At 32.9% G+C, this 18,940-nt stretch overlaps 2 protein-coding genes and 1 non-coding gene across 6 annotated transcripts in view; 1 reads left to right on the top strand and 2 right to left on the bottom strand.

The window, feature by feature from the left end:
• Positions 1-8,325: 8,325 nt before the first annotated feature.
• LOC111425108 (orexin receptor type 2-like) overlaps positions 8,326-18,940 on the bottom strand; it is a 33,943-nt gene continuing 23,328 nt past the window's right edge. For 2 of the 4 annotated variants that reach the window (XM_023058887.2, XM_023058888.2), the window contains 5 exons: positions 18,340-18,487; positions 18,062-18,283; positions 17,851-18,010; positions 8,706-8,818; positions 8,326-8,598 (listed from right to left, as the gene is read on the bottom strand). In XM_023058887.2, coding sequence (XP_022914655.2) covers positions 8,405-8,598; positions 8,706-8,818; positions 17,851-18,010; positions 18,062-18,283; positions 18,340-18,487 — 837 coding nt within the window. In that variant the 3' untranslated portion in view covers positions 8,326-8,404. Of the gene's footprint in view, positions 8,599-8,705; positions 8,819-17,850; positions 18,284-18,339; positions 18,488-18,940 lie in introns of all 4 variants that reach the window. The other 2 variants (XM_071197309.1, XM_023058884.2) reach the window with 1 other exon arrangement.
• LOC139430390 (uncharacterized) lies at positions 14,221-17,708 on the bottom strand. Its single transcript, XM_071197308.1, has 2 exons — positions 16,833-17,708; positions 14,221-16,402 (listed from the first exon to the last, which is right to left on the bottom strand). The coding sequence occupies exon 2, from the start codon at positions 16,074-16,076 to the stop codon at positions 14,481-14,483; it is 1,596 nt and encodes a 531-aa protein (XP_071053409.1). The 5' UTR covers positions 16,077-16,402; positions 16,833-17,708; the 3' UTR covers positions 14,221-14,480.
• TRNAN-GUU (transfer RNA asparagine (anticodon GUU)) lies at positions 17,324-17,397 on the top strand. Its single transcript has one exon. It is a non-coding gene; the product is annotated as a tRNA-Asn (tRNA).

The following is an 18,940-nucleotide window of genomic DNA, read 5'->3' as shown; positions in this document are numbered from 1 at the left end:
CACCAACTTAGTTGAGGGACAATGTAAAGATTATTTTCTATAAACAATTCTTTTTAAATAAGTAACTATATCATGAAAACATATGCAAAAGATTAAATTGAAATACCACATAATTTGGTAGCAAAAAATTCCCAAAGAAATCATTTTATTTGATACAAAAAAAGAGACTCCCCCATTAAAAAGTTTGAATTAGATTTATACTAGTATTATTTGGAGTGGTTTACACTCAATTTCAAATTATTTCATGTTTTGACAATGTTGATAATTAAAGCTTTATAATTTTTCAAGCACAAAATGCAAAAATTTATTGAATATTACCGTTTTTCAAGCACAAATCCAGTGAGTAGCGTTCATACGGTTTTTATCTGGAAAAATTACACCGTTCAAATCGCGAATTTTCCCGATATGTTTTGGTCAATTAATAAAATTGAAAACGACTCACCGAATAGATGTTGTTTCCCTTGGATTTTACTTCGAAGCTCAGCTGGAAAGAAAAGATAAATTAATTTATTGTGACAAAAAAAAAAGAATTAATACGATACCTTTACATCCTTCAACATCCATAAAATAGCAATCCCATGATGTCCTATATCACATCACTAATATCACCACTTAGCATAAATATAGCACGCATTTATCACTTAATTTAAGTAATAAGTTTTATTTTTCTAAACTACTTTATCACCCTTAAATGCCCGCATATCAACTAACATGCGTTATTAGCGAATCAACTTCCAAACATCCCCTCCTTAATTTATTGTGGAAGGAAGGAATACTGGAGGTGAATAAACAAAAAATGTAAAGACGACGGGCCAAAGCGGTTTTAAATCGTTTTTTGGTTTTAAAACTCAACCTTTCAATAAAAAAATTACTCGTTTTCTCGAAACATTTCAAATAAAACTTACGTCATTTTACTAAAATAAAACGCACTAATCGAACTTCAATGTTTAACACTTCCTGCAAAAGAAAGTCTATCCCCCAATATAAAAAAGATAATTTAAACTAAATCGACTATAATTAGAGAACGGTTTGACGGATTTTAATGTTTTATATCTCAACCGAAAGTTTGGGGGCTAGACTTCCAGTCGGTCATTTCAATAGCCGTACGCAGGTAATTAGTAAATTTTGAAATCGAGCATTTCCACCTTCGCATTCATTGTAGATCATACTTTCGATCGAGATGTTGATGACTAAAATTGGTCAATTAGTTAAGGAAATAATTGATGTGTTTGAATAATCGTTTTTTGTGTTTTAATCAAAATCCTTAAATATTTCGAATCGGGCATTCGGACAACCGCATTCAGCCAGACACATACTTTTAATTGAGATATAAAACATTAAAATCCGTCAAACCATTCTCTAATTATAGTCGATTTAGTTGAAATTAATTTTTTCATATTGGGGGCTAGACTTCTAGTCGTCAGATTCACATGGTCATTGCAATAGCCGTACGCAGGTAATTAGTAAATTTTGAAATCGGGCATTTCCACCTTCGCATTCATTGAAGATCATACTTTTGATCGAGATGTTGATGACTAAAATTGGTCAATTAGTTAAGGAGATAATTGATGTGTTTGATTAATTCGTTTTTTTGTGTTTTAATCAAACTCCCTAAATATTTAGAATCGGGCATTCCCTAGGCATAAACTTTCGATTGAGATATAAAACATTAAAATCCGCCAAACTGTTCTCTAATTATAGTCGATTTTCTAGACTTTCGGGCGTTCACACGTGCATAAACAACGAGCCGAACACGGTGTCATTCCGAGGGCTGTACAAGGTTAACGGGAGAGAATTGAAATCGGGCATTTTGTGATTTCGATAGAAGACACTATGACGAATCGAATGACGTATAGATCTTGATCATCGGGTACATCGTTTACGAGTTATCAGCACTTAAAGAAGGTCATTTTTGTGTTTTAAAATTTCATACATCGTTATTTCTAGATAGTCGCACAATTTGGACGCACATACATATGTATGTATATAGTAATTTGAAAAAGTTTTTTAAAACATCATGTCTGGATTTGAGGTAAATCTTTTAACATTCGACACCGGTTTTTCTTTTGTATTTTATGTATAGTTTGCATAGTTTGAGTATTTCATGGTTTTTGTTGTGGTTTTTTATAGATATGATTGTGATTAAAAGTAACAAAGTTGCTGACTGAAGATGGGAGTTGATCTCGAAACTTCTCTAACCGTTTAATATAGAACATTTACAGAGGAAAAAGTGGTATTTTTTAAACCTTTTATTTCCCTTAAATTTTTTTTGCTCATAATATTTCATATATATAGAAATGGTAATAAAGTGAATACTTCTTCCATGAAACAAACTTTATGACATTGTTTGCGTGTTGTAGATTTCCTGAAAGAATTTAGCTTTAAGCAATGGTCAAGCGTAACAAACCTGAAATCCCAGAATTCTTCACAAAATTACATAAATAGATTGCTTTTAATAAAAAGTAATTCAGTTAACTCAGAAATATTAAGAATAGAATTTTTAAATAAATTATTTTATGCCCGAATTTAAATGAAGATTTCAAAACTGAATTTCACTTGATAAAATAGATAAAGTTGTCTACATATCCTAAAATATCATAACGATATTCAATATTTAAGCCAACAGAAGACACAGAAAAAAAATTACAACAAAAAAAATGTATATGTAATAAAAAAACAACAGTGCGTTGAACGTTGACGCAAAAAAGAATATCGACCAAAGTCTTTCTACCCGGGATAATCTTGGTTTGAATTTGGCTTCTTCTTAGTTTGGTGATAATTGACGTAGAAGATGCAGCGAGTGGTGTCGAGATTGAGTAGTGATAACATTATGGGACAAAGATTGTAGGCGGAGATGGATTTGAGGGATTTCGGTAAGATTCGTATACAATCTTGTATACTCCCTCTTGTATCCTAGCTCGTTGCTAGGATTGATGAGTAGGTTTTTCGGGTGAGGGATACATGTGATACATCTAAGAGCTGACCTTTCCGCCAATTCTAATTGGTTTCTGGTTCCCCTCGACGCGTCAGGTAGGATTATTGGTGCATATTCGATAATCGGTCTGCAGATGGTCTTGTAGATATGTGCAGTGACTTTTGCTGCTATGACGCGTCCCTTGTATGTGAGAGATCTGAAGTGCTTCGCACGATTTATAGCTTTCATCTGCACCTTGATGATATTATGATCAGAAAAATTTAACCTTGCACTCACTTCTGTAAAAACTTGATACACTGGTCTCGTTTCACGTCCAATGCAGAAAAGTTGTGACGTTGCAGCAGGGATGCGTAATCCGTTCCAAGATCTGGAAAATCTCCTGTGAATTCTTTCCAATGTAAGTTTATGACACACATATTGTGGCGACCAAATTACAGCGCCATACTTCAATTTGGACAATACAAAAGTCAAAAACAGGGACTTGTACACACCGATGTCAGAAAAGGCACGTGGGGTGCGGTACAAAAGACAATTTTCGGTTAAAAGTAACTCCCAGATCCTTGATTGTGGATCCTTCTGTCAATCGAAATTCCCAGATATTTGTAGTGAGAGAAGGAGCATGGATGGGAAGAAATAGATAGATGAATGGGGTTGGGAAGAGTTTACGTGAAGTCGCCATTTCTACAACCAGCTCTCTCTAGCTTGAATCAACGCCTGCAACTTTTGAACTACGGATCCGATGATTGCGCCGTGTGTCCTGGAAGCGCTATTTATGAAAATGAAAGAATGAGATATATCTTAAATTAAAGCTTAAAGTATCCTCTATCAAACCGTATAAAATAACTATTCAGTTAGATTGAAAAAATATTGAGGAAAAAAAGGTGTTGAGTTAAACTCACGTAACGCAAAAATGTTAAAAAATGTGAAAATTCAAGAATTCTTGTACCAGTTGTTTAAGGAAACTATGAAATGATATTTATTTTAAATTAAAGCTAATTGTTTTCACGTGATGTATTATAATTATTGTTTTGAAATAGGTAAATAATTTAAAGATTGACTCTGTACTTTTAAACTAGTTTTTATTTAATATAATATATTAAATATAGTTAGACTTAGATATTATCTAAGTCTAACTAGTTTCGGCCCTTGACCATATTCACAGATTATTTCTTATTCTTGTTAAAAAGATCACAAATCGAAATTGAAGGTCATACTATTAATTACTACGTCCTTAAATTTATTTTACGTTTTGTTGAACTTTAATTTTGTACACTTAGTAATTAATAGTATGACCTTCAATTTAGATTTGTGATTTTTTTAACAAGAATAAGAATAATCTCTGAAGATTGCCAAGGGCCGAAACTAGTTAGAGTTATATTAAATAAAAACTAGTTTAAAAGTACAGATTCAAACTTTAAATTATTTACCTGTTTCAAAATTAACAACTGGTAGAATGGATTTCAATTATAATTCTATAATTATTGTGTTGGTTTAGGAAAATATGAAGAAGAGAAATATTGAAGTAAAAGAATTTCCGCTTAATCTAAAAATGTCAAAAATTAAGAAAATTTAAAAAATACTGAAAGCGCTGTTTATAAAAAGTAAGGAATGAGATATATCTTAAATTAAACTATAATTGGGATTAAAAAAATATGGAGGAAAATAATTTTGAGTTAAATTTTTAAGGTACGTGAGCCTTAAAAATGTTAAATAAGAAGAAAATTCAAGAATTGGTGGATCAGTTATTTATGAAAACTGAAATGAGATTTATTTTAAATTTATGCTCAAATTTAAAAATTGTGAAAATTTTAAATTCCTGGTAGCGTTGTTTATAAAATTAAGGGATAATATTCATCTTAAATTAAAGTTTAAAGTCTCCTCTTTCAAATCATAATATAATAACCGCTAGGTTGGAATAAAAACATATGGGATAAATATTGAGTTACAGGGCATTTTGAAGCTATTCAGGAAGCTCATTTCTTTTCAGCCAATGGCTACTTCAAATGTAGTTGATAAGTTGTAATTAAAATAACACTTTCAAAGAACTGATCCACCTTAGATATTGAGTTCATTAATAGTTGTATCCTGGTTTTGTAAATAATTTAGCTTAATAAGTACATTTGCTATTATTGTTAGACCACGAGTGCCGTATAAAACTGGTAGAAGATTAAGTGTAGACCACAACAATCTTTAAATTAAGCACTGAATCCTGTTAAGTAACCAATACTACTACCTTCAATATATTTTCTATTGCCGATACATACAATTGAATAATTGATAAATCCAATTGCACGTTCGAGTCACAACTCATTGTTAATGTCAGGATCTCCACAAAACAAAAGTCGGTCCGTTACACATTGCGCTCAAAAACAATTGTAATCTCTCACAGTTGGTTCGAAGTGCTATCTATATGTGCTAACGTTCCGATTGGCTTTTTAAAAAGCAGCCTGAAACTTTCGAAATGAATACAATATATACGATACGAATTTATCACTTTCAAATAGTCGATTGTAGCGAAAAATACGTGCATCGAAATGCTTACAATTCATGTTGCTCCTTTAAAATAATAATTTGGTTACGTTCAAAATACATATTCTAATGAATTTATTTAAGTTGGAACAATTCTATGTTTAGACATAGTGTTTTAAGTTTAATTTGAATGTAAAAATTCAGAGAAGACACTCTTTAGAAAGGTTTGTTGAAAGAACCCAGATTTAAATTATTTTAAATTGCAAATGATGATAAATTCACTTCGACCTTATTTTCTTGCACGATTTTGCAGAGCGTGCATTTGAAATGCGATTTATATAGAGGACATTGATAAATTGGGTTCTCTATATCGGCTTTTTCTATAGCAACTATCAACAAAGTTTTAGGTAAAAATTTCTTATCACATAGGCATTTTCTTCTCTATCCAACTGATTCTCGAGAGCTTCCGTAATTAGTGGATTGATAGTATTTTCTAACATATCCAAGTACACTTCGCCGTTTAAATTTCCATCGATAAACATTGGACCAATCACTTGGTTTCCCAAAATGCCGGCCCATACATTAACTTTTTCAGGATATTGTGTATGCCCTTCTACAGTCAGATGAGGGTTTTCATTACTCCAATATCTGCAGTTATGTTTATTTACAAATCCATTTAAAGAAAAAGTGCATTCATCACTAAAGCAGATATTTTTCACAAAAACGTTGTTATTATTAATAATAGTGGTCACTTCTTCACAAAACTGTATTCTCCTGTCAAAATCGTCTTCAGTTAGCTCTTGATGTATTTTCAATTTATAAGGATGGAATTTGTGAAGTTTGACAACTTTATGAACAGAACCCAAGGATGTACCAGTTGCACGAGATACCTGACGCAATGAAGTATTGGAGTTGATACCGAAATAACCCAACACTTCCAGTTGAGCGGTTTCATTCAAAACTCTCGACTCATTATGTTTTATGTTGGCAACGGACCCAGTCTGAGTGAATTTCTTCATGAGATTCAGGACGTATGTATGAGATACGTTCTTATCTGGATGCCTTTCATTCAAAACTGCGGCAGTTCGTCGAGCACATTCATTTTGGGATCCATACATTAATACAATTTCAATCCTTTCCTGCAAACTGTAAACCATTATTGCTGTTTTATTTAAATAACTTTGTTAAGTGGATAACACAAAGTTGTTTAAGTAATAACCAAATAAACTTACGTTTAGAATTGCACTTTTATTTCTCCTCTTTTTTCCTTTTTTTGGTCATTCGAGTCAAGAGTAATTTTCATACAGGTTTAATGTAAAATACTTTCAATAAAATTTAGTTTAATTCATAATTATACGTGTTTAGTTTTCTTAAATATTTCCGATTGCTCCGAAATAATAAAGGTTTAATGGTTGCTGTAAAAACGAACATGGTAATTTAATTTAATTTTCTTGCTTTTAAGAAGGTGATTAAAGTTTTTAATATTAATTAAAGCGGGAAATACAAAACAAAGATTTTCGCAAAAATTTCGAAAACGAATCAATCAATTTAAAAAAAAATAAATACTAACATGTAGTACCTTAAAAGACCTTTAAAATGAGGTATCACTTGACACCCCTTTCCATTTAAGATTTTTAAGGGGTTGGTTTCTGGCGGCGGGGGGTTGAAGTGAGTGAGTCAATTTTTGCATAAGAAGTTATCCCCCTTGGTTTTATTCTTTACCTATTTCAGCGATTTTCTTTTTAAACTTCCGGATTTACAGAAATTGAGGTGGAAAGTTTTGAAATGAACACCCTGTATATATCATATCATGATTTTTAATAATACAATCGATATGACTTTTTGAAAATATCTTCTCATCTTTCATTCATAAATTTAACAATTCCTTCTTTAATAACTTTTTTCTGGAAATTTCTATAATATTATTTTATAGTTGAATCTTTAGGCTACTGTCTAATATAAATATATATTAAATATATATTTTTATATTCTTAAAAATATAGTCGATATGATTTTTTGTAAATTGCGTATTATTTTTACTTATAAATTTTACAATTTCTCCTTAAATAATTGTTCCCTGCAAATTTTAATAATATTATCTTTTAGTTTTTATATCATTACGCATTATTTTCTTGAAAAAGAAAATTAAAATAAATGGAAAGCGAAAAGCTCCAGGCATCAACATCTACCTATTTTTGTATAAATTTTAATATGTAATAAAAACATGGTCTTGGATTTATCAAGTCGTTAGAAATACTTATTGTTAGCTAAACTCATTCAGACATACGAGGAGTTCACCGGTTAATTTTCGTACCTAATTAGAGTTTATTGGAAGAGAGAGGAAGTTTACATAGAAAGTGCACTTTACTATAATAGGCTAACAGGCTAACTAGGTGAATTCTAACATAACACTAATTTGACATTATTTCAAATAAAATGAAAATTAAATGCTCTTTAAAAAGAAATCCTTTGGGCAATTTTCACGTCCACTTGAATAATAGATCCGCAAGCAAGGATGAAACCCATCAAACGGCTTCACAATTCATCCGTTCTTTATCTAACCGACAACCCTGGGGTCCTGTTAAAGTGGATTACGGATCAGGGCTTTTTCCTCTTTCCAATTTTTAATTCGATTATAGACAGAATTCCAAACCCCGCTGCCGCCAGAATTCCATTACGTGCTCTTTTTCCGAAAAATTTACTGAAACACCAATGACAGGAAGAAATGCTGAAACCATACCAGATTATATGTAAAAATTTAATTTACGCCAACCCTTATCTGACAACATAAGCCTGTGACGAATGTCCTTTGACAGGAGATCCCCTCCAGCTATTTTGATGCGTGTAGGAAGGGAATGTGTTTGGGGTAGATACGACTTTGGTAACTTAATCTACATACATAAATTGTATCTAAACAAATGTTATATACTGCATAAAAATTTATATACAAACATACAATTCAAGTTAAAATCAATACAACATCTTTTATATATCTAAAAATTATTCAGATAGTTTAGTGGTAACAGTATCAGTTCTGGAAGATAAACTTCCACTAGTATGCGTAAACTTTCGGTTCGAAATTCTATTCTTTGATAACGATCCCATCTGCTGAAACACAAAGGTATCCTTTCTTTTCTGCCTTCCCGCTTTAGTGCAGCACTCGAAAGACTTCTTAAATTCCTTCCTGAACTTTTCTAAAATCAAGGAAAATTTAAAAGTTTATATTTATTAAATAATGTTGAAAACCATTGAAAAGACTTTTCCACTAAAGTTTTTATATTACCTTTACGTTTATACTTACTACTCATAAAGTTATAGATCAACGGATTGACGGCACTATTGACATAACAAAGCCAATGTGAGAACATGGAGAAAGCCCGATTTACTTCATTATTTCGCATTTCCATCGTTAGCCTAAAAAAAGATCTATTACTATATCCTGAATGCAATACGAACACAAAAGGGGGTATTTGATGCTTGAATGAATCTCCGCGTACTTTAATACAAATGAGAGGCACTTCTTAACTTGAAGTCTGGTTGTTAAAGGATTTAATCTACCAGAAATAGAGAATACTAGAGAAGGAATAATAAATTTAAATACTAAAATATAATTTAATACTAATGATTAACACTATTAATTCAAATATGGTAACTTCTTCACATTTGAAGTGTTATAGAATAAAAATAATTGTTTTTGCTTCATTCAATTCTTCTTATTTCAGTGTCTGACATTAAAATAAGTCACATTTCATTTTACTTATAAACCACACCACTGTTGAGGTCTAAGGCAATCCTTAAAATATCGGGGCATTGTACTTTTACGTCTTGGTCAAAATCCGTACGTTACATCATCGTGGTGGCATCGTTAACACTAAGTACGTTAATGTATACAACTAACATAAGTAAAACAGGAAGTAACCACGATCAAGCTTATTTTGCGCTACAACTGTTTGACTTGGCGAAAATCGTCAAGGCTAACATAAGTCCTTATTTCTTGCAAAATCTGCACATAAAATCCAGTAATCACTAGCTATATGCCCATAGCATGCATTAAAAATATTATTACGCAAGATACTAACAGTTGTGGTGTATAAAAGCTACAGACAGGTGCATCGATAAACATTTTCACGGGCAGTTGGGCCGACAACCTGAGAAAACTCATTAGGGACAATGAAGTTATTCTACGGTGGGTTACCGGGTACAAAAACACTGAGGACAATGAAAAGGCAGACAAGGTGGCCAAAGAGGCAGCGAGGACGTCCTTTATTAGCCCCCACGAACCTGTGGGCTACAAAAAAGCCAGTTAAAACAGGTAATTAATAGATGGAAGGCATGATTTACATCCTAACATTCATGCACATGTAAGAGACATATTCAACTTTTGTTTCCAAAATCAATACTTTCCTAATGAATGGAAAACTGGGACAGTAGTATGCATCCTATAACGTTGCTTCCTGTCATCGGGAAAATATTTGAAAATCTTATTAAAGAACGACGGCTAATGTATGTTGAAGATAAGATTCCACATCATCAGTTTGGATTTAGATCAGGCAAATCGACTATACATCCACTAGCTATTCTTACTTCAAATCTACACACTTGTCGCTTACAGCAAATAAAATCAGCAGTTCTTTTTCTAGACATACCAAAAACCGTTTGATTCAGTGTGGCATAACGGTCTGATTTACAAATTAAACGTTCCACCTAAGTTACTTAAATTACTGTCAAATTTTTTAAAAGGTCACAATTCGACACTATTTACAAAAGGATTGTGATAGGATAACAATATGTGGCTGATAAAATTTTAACTATTGAGATGGGGCGGAAGGACTTTGCTTTTAATTGTCTAAAACGGTAATTACTGCATACCCCGAGGGGAGGGGGGGACCATAGCCTTAATACGATCTCGGTTGGCTGTTTTGATTTATCCGAGGTTGAAGAAACTCTTTTTGGTGTGGCTGTTTCCAAGGGTCCGGGCTCATATGATATACCTTCCATTTTTATTATGCTTTAAATGCCTTGCTAGACCTCTATGCTTAATTTTTAATATGTCGCTACGTTACGGGTTTTTTCCATCTGTGTGGAAACGGGCGAAAATTACGCCTATTTTTAAGTCAGGAGATTGTATAGTCTTGTAACTAACTACCGTCCTATATCTATTTTAGCAATAATGGGAAAAATCTTTGAAAAAACGGTTTACAGCAAGCTATTTTTTCAGATGAAGCCCTATGTGGGTGCGGAGCAACACGGTTTTTTTCGGGGGCGATCTGTGGACACCAACTTGTTAGTATATACCGACTTTCTTTTTTCAACTATTGATAAAAACATCCAAGTAGATGCGATATACTGACTTTAGCAAAGCTTTTGACAAAGTGAATTACTGTTTATTACTGTTGAAGTTGAAGCGCGTTGGAGTCGCAGGTGTCATTTTGAGCTGGTTTGCTTCGTACCTCTCCATCCAATCGCACGCAGGTGGTTGGGGTTGGTGGATATTCGTCCGGTCCTGTTATCATGTCTTCCGGAGTGCCCCAGGGTAGTCATCTGGGCCCGCTCTTATTTATGGTGTACATAGGTGACATCACCAGGTCGTATCTTACCTCAAGATGTCTTATGTATGTCTTTCGACAGTAAAATATTTTTTCCTGTTGCTGCTGTTTCAGACTGTGTTAGTTTTCATTCTGTTTCAACCTTCAGAATGACCTGATCAGATTTTATGATTTTTGTGAGATTAATAATTTGTCACTTAACATATCGAAGTGTCGGACTGTTACTTTTACGAGAAAAAAACAGTTCTTTAAATTTGTTTACCGGTGCGGAACATGCTTACTGGTTCGTGTTGACACTATTAAAGACCTGGGCATTACTTTAGATAGCAAACTACTGTTTGATCAACACGTTGACGCAGTGGTGGTCAGAGCTAATAGGATGCTGGGATTTGTAATGCGCTCTTCTGAATCGTTTTGCTGCCCTAGACCTATTATTTCTTTATACAATGCTTTCGTTAATAGTATTTTATCGTTCGGCAGCTTGGAACCCTCAGTACGACGCATACATTAACAGAATAGAGAGGATTCAGATAAGGTTTCTGAAGTATCTCTCGTATAAATTCCGGCATCCTTATACAGATTACCAATCTGCCTGTTAAATGTATCATATGCCCACACTTCAGCAGCGCAGAACTTGCAGTGATGCCTGCTTTCTGTTCAGATTGGTCAAAGGTTACTGTGATTCTTCCTATCTTCTTTCACGCATTAATCTAGATGTTCCCCCTCGTCGGCTGCGCTATGACTGTTCAATGCGCCGACTGTAAGGACAAATTCGTATAGAAATTTCCCAATACTCGCCGTCGCACAACTTCAAACAAATTATTCGTAATGCCGTGCTCGCCCTACCAGTTGTGTGATTTTAAGTACATTATCTCGTTGCAGCGGCTTAAGAGGCCTACCTAGCTGGCGAAAAATTCGAATCGAGATTCCCTCGTGAACACGCTTAATGCGGCAACACCGCTCCATGTGTACTCGATCGGGCTGGCGCGCCAGGCCGATGGCGACTAGGACTGTCCGATTGTCGGGTAATTCCCCGACAATCAGCGACGTTGATTTTATTCTTAGTTGAATGCATTTGAATACGAGTCGGGGCCGCTTTTTGGAACATAGCTGTTATTGCTAGTATTTCATTATTATCAATTGTTAGTTAAAATTATATATTTTCACGAAAAGGGATGTTGGTGGATGCCGATCTTATCAGATTCCTCATTATAAAATTGCACAGTATACCAAATTTTATCTGTATATGACAAATCATTGAAATTATTACAGATAATCTATACCTTAGCCATTTATTGATTTATACAGGGGGTGATTTATCAGCTCACCATCAAACTTTGACATATGATAGCTAATCCAATTACAAAAAAAAATGTTAATGACCATATGTCCTATTTTAATTAATTACGAAATTATAACACTTTAAAGTTTTCATTTTTATATCATAATTAACTGCTACATTATGTCCATATTGTTCAAAATAGACTCCTCCGACAGTCGGACTTTTGCGCTTCACGGAAAAGTACCGTTTCACTTTTAATTATTAATTTTTTCATAGTTTTTTCTTAATTTTTGTTATTTTCATTTAACAGTTCATCTTTTTGTTTTCTTAACTTTTTTGTTTCTTTTTACGATGATCCTTGTTTAAAACTTATAACCTCACTTTTCAACGTGTTTTCAAATTTCATTTAACAAACTTTAATGTAAACAACGTTTCTGTTCCGATTCGAGAAAATGTATCACTTAAAATGTACACAACCCCTTTGCGACCGTTTTTGTAAACCAATTACTGAATCAACTTTAATTCTCCGTCTCAACATCTAATCTCTCTTTTGACGTCGTGCCTAAGAAGAAGACCATATTGGTCGAAACAATTGTCGCACCGAAACAAATAAAATAAACAATCATCATCGTAAAAACTTACTTTTTATTTCATTATCCACACTACGATGAAACTGGAATCCCAGATCGCTAAATTAGTAAATTGTTGTTAAATAATCCACCCCAACCGTTGATGCTGAAACGTTGTTGAAATTTCCTTGGTCTAATCGCATGCAGATTTTGTAATGCCCAGATATGTTCATTATGGTAATTATTTATACCATCTCGTGTAAAACATGATTCATCTGTCCAGCGATCATTTGAAATGAAGTCATTATTTTGGGCATGTTACTACAATAACCATTCACAAAATGCTAACCGTTGCCGATTATCTCCTGGCTGTAGAGCTTGAACGTTCTGTTTACGATACGGATGAAGGACTTGTCGATTCAATACGCGCTATGCAAAATGTTGACTTACATGTATGTTGTGTGCTATTCTTCGAGTGCTGATGGAAGGATTATCAATGACAGCATTAATTACAGCTTCTTCGTCCACTACATTAACTACATGCGGTCGAATAGGATTACCTGTTTCTCAAAGTCTTCTGAAAGAATCGCTAAAAACTGAATAATATGGCAAATAACGCTGTGGAAATCTTTCTTGATATTCTGATACTGATTGTCGAGCGTTTCAATTGCAAAAATCATACACGAAAATTATATCAGCATACTCTTCAGTGCTATAAGCGTACATTTTGAGTTTCTTCTTGTATGTAATAATTAAACCTTACAGCAAACTGATATATTACAATGACAACTTTGTTTTTGTTGAATGTTTGATTTTACTGACTATTAATAAATTCGCTGCAGAAAACTTTAAAGTGTTATAATTTCGTAAATAATTGAAACAGGATATATGTTCATTAACATTTCTTTTTTGGTAATTGGATTAGCTATCATATGTCAAAGTTTGATGGTGAGCTAATAAATCAACCTGTATTTAAAGATTAAAATGGTATTCGTTGTTTTTGCTAATAGGTTATCCTCTTAAAAAATATTGATTATTTATTAAAATGTTGATTTAAAATATAATTTATTGATGATAATATATATTTGAATGACCCATAATTTTGTACACACAAGGTAGTATTACCCCTTAAGTTTAATTTTGATTTTTTTTATTCCTTTTTCCTTATTGCACGTTTTCTTTTTTATTGTAAATTTTTTCGTGGCACAGATCTTTTGGGTTTGTCCTGTCTCTGTACCTATAAATTGTAAATAAATAAATATTGTGAGATATAGAAAGTACCGTATAGTTCGATAGTGATATGTGAGTGGGTCAGAAGTAAAGTGAACCAAGTCCACTTAAGTTCGTTTCGAGAAAACAGACCGTTTGATTTCGATCCATTTACTAATTTTTTGTAATAGGCAACGAAATTTACACTATTGTTACTTAGGTGTTATTTAAAAGAAACTTCATTATTTTAGCTATACAACCGGTTAAAAGAAAGAAATGTGGACTTAGTTTACTTTTACTCAGATTTTTTTTTTACCGCAATTCGATCAAGTCCAACTATTAATACGGTGTGAAAAAGTAATGACAATTTCTTTTATAGAAACATTTTTCTTAAGGAAAATGTAAGAAAAGTAGTACAGTTTAGAGTTAACCTTACAAAAGAAATTAAAATACTAGAAAAAACAAAAATTTTATTCATAACGTATGTGCTCCTCTGGAATTTCACTCGATCTAGTATTCGTTTGAACAGGTAATGACTTATAAAAGTTGTGGTAGATTGGAGGTATGAAAGGAAGTAATGAAATCATATCTTTTTTCTTAATATCAGTTATACGGCGCCTAGCGTTGTAGAGCGGTTTTTGATCTATTGATGCCAACGAAGAAAGATTTCTACCATTTTTGTTGTTTCTTTTTATGTCAATTTCTTTGAATGGAAGTAAGTTATCAGCTGTGTCCTTATAAAATATTGAAAATGGGTGTCCTCTTTTGAACTGAAGTCGTTGAATCTTCAACCAATTTACAGGTTCTTTGTTGGTATTTATTTTTCTATTAGTAATGTGCTCTAATAAATCTTTGGTTGATAAAAAATCATTGAATTTAAGCTCAGTGACCTTATATGGCGTTTTCTTTCTTGAGCTTTTAATTATTTTAATCCAGTCATCTGGGCCATAAAGCAGCAGTGAGTGTTTACTATTTTTTTCTATGACACCAAAATCCGCGTCATTTGGCAGATAGGAATGCCCAGATATCATGAATATCACATTAATTGTCTTGGCTACAGTAGACGCTTCATTGCACAGCTTCAGTAATTGCACTGATAAATTAATATTTCGATTTTGCCCTCCGCAAGTGTCGTAGTATAAAGTTATTTCAGTACAATTTTTAACGTTATTTTTTAAATGCTTGTAAAGCACTATAGATATTTCTTGCGAACCCCTGCCTCCCTCTGTTTCATTCCATACAAACATTTCAGGTGGTCCGAAATTAATTGGATGAACACCGCAATTATACATGTACAAATTTCGTTTATAATAAGCGATGGACGTGGTTAGTTTTGGAAATGCTAGAGCCTTCTTCAAGTCAAATGTACAAGCATAATAATTTTCTGAAACTTGTGAAGCCTCATTCTTCAACTCATTTCTAATTTTTTTTGCTTGAGACAAATGCATTTTTCTTTCACTCTCTATTTTTGTTATAATAGATAGATCCTTTTCTGAAGCCAAAGCAATATTCCATTGGTCACATTTCTTGCATGTGTCTTTGTAGAGTATTTTAAAATGCAAATTATACTTTGTAGTGAAAACATTATAGTAATATTTTTCCTTACATGGAATTTTTCCTTGTAATTGACATTTGTCTACATACAACTCGTACATTTTCTTTATTGACAATTCGGAATTTAAATATTTCCTATTAGGATTGTGATGACGTGTGTAGTGGCTGGTAAATGCAGGGAATGACTCAATATGTGATCGGATTTCGGTTTGATCAATTTTGTTACTTGACGGATGCCTCCTACGTGAATCCAATACAGCATGTACCTCATGTTTTGTTAAGCACCTGTACACCCTACCCCAACTGAGGTTTATGGTATTCAAAAAATATTTCTTACAAACTAAAGTGCTTTTATCTTTTAGATCGAGATAATATTCAAAAGTACGTGACCGAAAGCCTCTACTTCCATCTCTAATACGAGATCTTTGTGGTACTTTGATCTTTATAGCGCCTCGTAGAAATGTATTTTGCTTTGAATAATCTTTAAGCTTCCAAAATGAAGTGAAAAACATTTCGCGCTGCTCTTCTGTCACTTTATCTTTACATTTCGCTGGACACTTGCAATCATAATTCTGTTTAAATTGTTTTACCGGTATGGATTTACCTTTACGCGTAGTGTAGGCTTGACCACTATTTCTGAGTAACTTATTAACATTTTGTTTCCAAGAATCTTCATCTCTTTCTCGCTTACGACCTATTTACTTATATCTTTTCTTTCTACTGGTACTAGTGCAAGCAGAAGGTACATCATCAACAGCACTATTACATTCTTCTATATCTAACAGCGAAACTGACGAAATAACAGTTGATACTGTTTCTTTATTATTATTACAAAAATCTAAAATAGTATCTATAGTAGTTTTATTATGTTGGAAACGTGTGTATTACACAGTAAAATTTTGTTATAACGCTCCCGTTCATAAGTTTTCACGGTTTTAAACGCTCTTATTCTGTGATCCCGGACCCAAACGATGATTTTCCACACAAAACTAATTCGTTATAACTTATAACGCTCCGAATTCCCGGTTATAATGCTTCCATGGAGATAATTGGAGATATTTGTTACCGTCTCTTTTTGAAAATAAACATATCTGTTGTGGTTTTCGGATTTTACAATAGTAAACTTTCTGTTTAAACGGATAGAAATTTAAAAGTAAGTTTTAGCATCTTTATGATTTCTCAGTTATAGCGTTTTCCCGGTTATGGCGCTCTTTTTCTTATGTCCTTAGAAGAGTGTTATAACGAATTTTTACTGTTTATGTACATACCATGGTCAGAAAGACTTAAGTCTTCGAATTCTTTATTAGAACCTGTGTTCAAATCCATCACTAAATTAACCACACAAGAAATTCACATGAAGATTGCAATGACAGATTATAAAAAGAGGTGTCAGCGACAGTGGGCTAAGTCAGAGAGTTTTGACTTAGCCCACTTTATCACAGAATCTTAAGCTACTTGGACTTGGTTCATTTTTTCAATGAAAAATGGTGCAAATCATTCAGGTGAACAAGCAAGTGAACTAAAAAAGTGAACTAGCGTACATTATTGGTAACTTGATGAACTAAGTATTGAATAACTCAGCACATAAAATTATAACTATTCAAACGGACCTAAGTTACTCTTAACTAAATTTTAGAAAAAAATAGACTTGGTTCACTTTCCTTCTGACCCACTCATTTAATCTCAGATGTTGCTGGTTAATGTTGATAAAAAGATTCATAAAGTTTAAATATAACACTTAGACCCATTACTATATGTAGCCTCCGTGGCGCAATTGGTTAGCGCGTTCGGCTGTTAACCGAAAGGTTGGTGGTTCGAGCCCACCCGGGGGCGTTTCTTTTTATTATTTTTTCTTAAAAATAGTTATTTTGTATATTATATAAGTAAAGAAAGTATACTTTTTTCTTTACGAATCGCGAATTTTAGAAACGCGATGAGTAAAGAAGTTAACTTTTCTTTAAGAATTACATGAAGTTTTTTCGGACACTCAATTTAAATTAAACAAATAAAATAAAGTAGTGATTCATCAGGAGTTCATCAGGAGGTGTTATCAAAATCGTCACTAACATGTGGTGATTTACAGTTACAACAGTGTACATCAAGAAGCTTCTCTAACCTTAATATTATTGTACGTTTAATTAATATTTATTCTAATAAATAATTAATTGTTTATTTGGTTGCTATAAAGAAATGGTTGCTATAAAGAAATGAGGTGTACTTTTCTTTACGATTTGTAATAAGGGAATATAGGCCATTTCCAGTGAGTGTCCGAAAAATTTTTTTTACCTTAAGATTTCGATTGTGTGCAACGGAAGAAAACAAAGAGCAAACATCCCGACAACACTTGCAAGCATTTTAGCCGCCTTTTTCCTGCTTTCGAGCTGTCCTTTCTTGTTCATGCTCGCCGTTATTGAAAAGTTGTGGAGGTGAGTATTTTCGGATATTTCTGGAACGAAATAAAATATGAAAGTTATCCCTTTACACCTTAACAAAATACCTCTCGAGGTGAGTTGCTTTTCAGATATCCTCAATACTTTACCGATTCTATAATACATTATCGCCATAACACATAAAGGTATTGCATACAATAAGGTCATTTTCATTATCGTCCAACTTAAATCGAACATTTGTGGCCAAACTGGTTCGCATTGAGTGAATAAAATCGAAATACTTTCGTTTCCACGATGTACGGTTTCGTAAACAACTAATTCGGGAACATCTGCAATTCATTAATAATAATAATTAAGATATCGAAGGAATTATCCATTTATCTACCTAATGTTAAGGCAATTATCCATATTATTAATATAGCAGTTTTTGCTCTTCCTATCGTCGATTTAAATTTCAAAGGAAAACAAATAGCGTACCATCTTTCCATTGATATAAAACTTAACGTCAATACCGATACTGTAACTGAAACAGTCTGAAAGAAAAAATAACTGTATTATATTATATATTTTAATTATTATTAACTTTGAAGCTTCCAAATATAATTTACATTTCTAATAGAAATGCAAACTTAAACAGATGTCATCTGAAGCGTACGTGTTTAAGATAGTTTCCATTAAACTTCATACAATATTCAATACAATTTCTATGTTACCCATTAAATCTGTGACAAGCCCATCGAAACTTTAACGAGCTCAAGTTTCCAAGTTTCGACTATCTTTAACCATTTTAAAAGGTTCTAAGTGCTTCAAACCAACGAATTACAACATTCCTTGTTAAATGGGAATTCTAGTTAATTTTAAATCGTCTTTGGTAAAAAGATACAGATTCTTACAATAATTATGTTTATCTACGACTACTTGGATAAGTCATCATTACCGCACTCATTTGAGGTGATTTGAGGTACGTAATAAAGTTCATTACCGCA

The sequence above is a fragment of the Onthophagus taurus genome, chromosome 7, assembly GCF_036711975.1.
Source record: "Onthophagus taurus isolate NC chromosome 7, IU_Otau_3.0, whole genome shotgun sequence".
Taxonomy (NCBI): Eukaryota; Metazoa; Arthropoda; class Insecta; order Coleoptera; family Scarabaeidae; genus Onthophagus; species Onthophagus taurus.
The sequence above is the reverse complement of the archived record's forward strand: the minus strand, read 5'-3'. Positions and strand labels throughout refer to the sequence as shown.

Excerpts from the sequence above, each read along its gene's own strand:
- LOC139430390 (XM_071197308.1), bottom strand. The coding sequence starts at position 16,076 with ATGTTTTTCACTTCATTTTGGAAGCTTAAAGATTATTCAAAGCAAAAT.